We start from the raw sequence: 2,500 nt of genomic DNA on the forward strand, positions 1-2,500 counted from the left end.
AAAACATTATTTTGACCACGTTCACACTTTTCTTTAATCCCATACCTTACCGTCTGCTTTATTACTTTTCATTTCGTTGGATTCATTGGATTACTTTTGGTTTTTGGTTTTTGTTTAAATGTTTCACATACAAGGACAGTGTGGCGTGCGTTCTTATCCAACCCAGACTATTACTGTTTTCATTAGCATGTAAGTAAGTAGTAAGTAACGTTTATTTATACAGCACAACATTTACAACGACAACAGCCGCCCAAAGTGCTTAACAGATAAAAGACAAAGAGAAAAACAAGATAAAAGAGATAAAATACAGATGAAAGAAAACAGATAAAATAGATAAAATACACTAAAAGCAAGGTGCAGTACAAATAAAAGTGCAAAGAGTGCAGTGTCGGGAAGGCAGGCTCACCTCAGGTCAAAGGCCAGGGAGAAGAGATGTGTTTTGACTAGTTTTTTTAAAAGCCTCAATGCTCTCGGCGGATCTGATGTGGAGGGGGAGACTATTCCAGAGCCTAGGGGCGGCCTTAGAGAAGGCTCTGTCCCCTCTAGTTTTTAATTTAGTCCTGGGGATGGTGGAATTGGTGGCTACATTAACCTTTATTTGTATAGCACGTTTCCTGCAAACGTTGCAGCTCAAAGTGCTCCTATCATTATATAATCATCATTTAATTGTTTACTTATTTATTTAGTCATTAAAAGGCAATATATATATATATATACAGTATATAACACTGCTTTACATTGGTAGCAGGCTCACAAATCTGGTGTTGTACAGCATGGGCATGGCCACCGCAGTGTACCTGCACACACACACACACACACACACACACACACACACACACACACACACACACACACACACACACACACACACACACACACACACACACACACACATGCCAGGTAACAGATTTAGAGGAAACATGGAAACAAACAAACACACACACACACACACACACACACCTCAGTCACCTTGCAAACATTCAGCTGTGTTAGTTGACTAGCGAGTGTGTCATTGATTTTCAACAACGCGGAAATGTATTCACACTTTACGAAAGAAAAGTCAGGTCGTTACATTGGATCCCGACATGAGGACCAAAGCGTTAGAACGTGTCACATTTACCTGCTATGACTGGTGATGAACCCTCACCCTAACCCTATGACAGGTGGATAGATGATTCAACTTATTTAGACAAATGTATTTGTTGTAAGTCGCTTTGAATAGAGGCGTCTGTTAAATGCCCCCCCAAAAAACTATCTTAAGACACACACACTGTCAGTCTACACTCTGGATGACAGTGGACCACACTGAGAAAGGTGTTGTGAGGTTTTAGCATGAAAGAACACTGAGAAAGATGTGTTGAGTCTCTTACCTGCACGTTCATAAGATTGTTACACTGCAAGATACACTGTGGCTCTTAATGGATCTCTCTCTCTCTCTCTCTCTGTCCCCCTCTCTCTCTCTCTCTCTCTGTCCCCCTCTCTCTCTCTCTGTCCTCCCCCCCCCCTCTCTCTCTCTCTCTCTCTGTGTCTCTCTGTCTCCCACCCTCTCTCTCTCTCCCCCACTCTCTCTCTCTCTTTCTCTTTGTCTCTCCGCCCCTCTCTCTCTCCCCCACTCTCTCTCTCTCCCCTTCTCTCTCTCTGTCTCTCTCTCTCTGTCTCTCTCTCTCTCTCTGTCTCTCTGTCTTTCTCCAGTGAAGCTATTTGAAGTCATTGAGACAGACAAGACCCTGTATTTAGTGATGGAGTATGCCAGCGGAGGTGAGTAGCCTTTCTATGGTCTGGCTAAAGCCTGGAGTTAACCCTATAAACTATTAACACTAGAACAGCCGTGAGTAAAGAAAAATGTTCTATCTTTGCACTCAATCAAATTTCAGGACCCTCCTTTCATGACTTTTCCTAGATATGTGCGTTCTACCACCCGGTATCCTTACATTTTCTAAATCACATCAGGATAAGCTAGATAGATAACTGGTCCCAAATTCTAGTTTTATTTTGATTATTCATGTGATTATTGATGACTTTATCTCCTTGTCACGTGTAGTGTGTTATTCTGAACTATGATCTGAGCATATATATACTGCACACACACACAACGTCACGGTGTGTTACCTATCAAACAGCATTCTGCTTTCTCATCTGGTCGTCATGTTTCTGATGTGATGACCAGGTCAGTCTGGCTCTGGTGTTAATGAGTTGAGGTGATGATGTCATGACAGTGTGTGTGTAGAGGTGATGATGGTGATGATGATGATGATGATGAGGTCAGTGTGTGTGTAGAGGTGATGATGTCAGTGTGTGTGTAGAGGTGATGATGTCAGTGTGTGTGTAGAGGTGATGATGTCAGTGTGTGTGTGTGTGTCCTGGTCTCTCCAGGTGATGATGTCAGTGTGTGTGTGTGTGTGTGTGTGTGTGTGTGTGTCTAGGTGAGGTGTTCGACTACCTGGTGGCCCACGGGAGGATGAAAGAGAAGGAGGCCCGGGCCAAGTTCCGACAGGTGAGC

The 2,500-nt window shown here is 43.2% G+C and overlaps 1 protein-coding gene across 1 annotated transcript in view; it reads left to right on the forward strand.

Annotated features, from left to right (window-relative positions):
- LOC308175613 (serine/threonine-protein kinase MARK1-like) overlaps positions 1-2,500 on the forward strand; it is a gene marked incomplete at both ends in the record, with an annotated part of 22,811 nt that overhangs the window by 18,621 nt on the left and 1,690 nt on the right. The window contains 2 exons of the mRNA XM_080551245.1: positions 1,693-1,758; positions 2,424-2,494. Of these exons, the coding sequence (XP_080407371.1) occupies positions 1,693-1,758; positions 2,424-2,494 (137 nt within the window). The remainder of the gene's footprint in view (positions 1-1,692; positions 1,759-2,423; positions 2,495-2,500) is intronic.

This window comes from Nansenia antarctica (genome assembly GCF_963989245.1).
Source record: "Nansenia antarctica genome assembly, contig: SCAFFOLD_326, whole genome shotgun sequence".
NCBI classification, from domain to species: Eukaryota; Metazoa; Chordata; class Actinopteri; order Argentiniformes; family Microstomatidae; genus Nansenia; species Nansenia antarctica.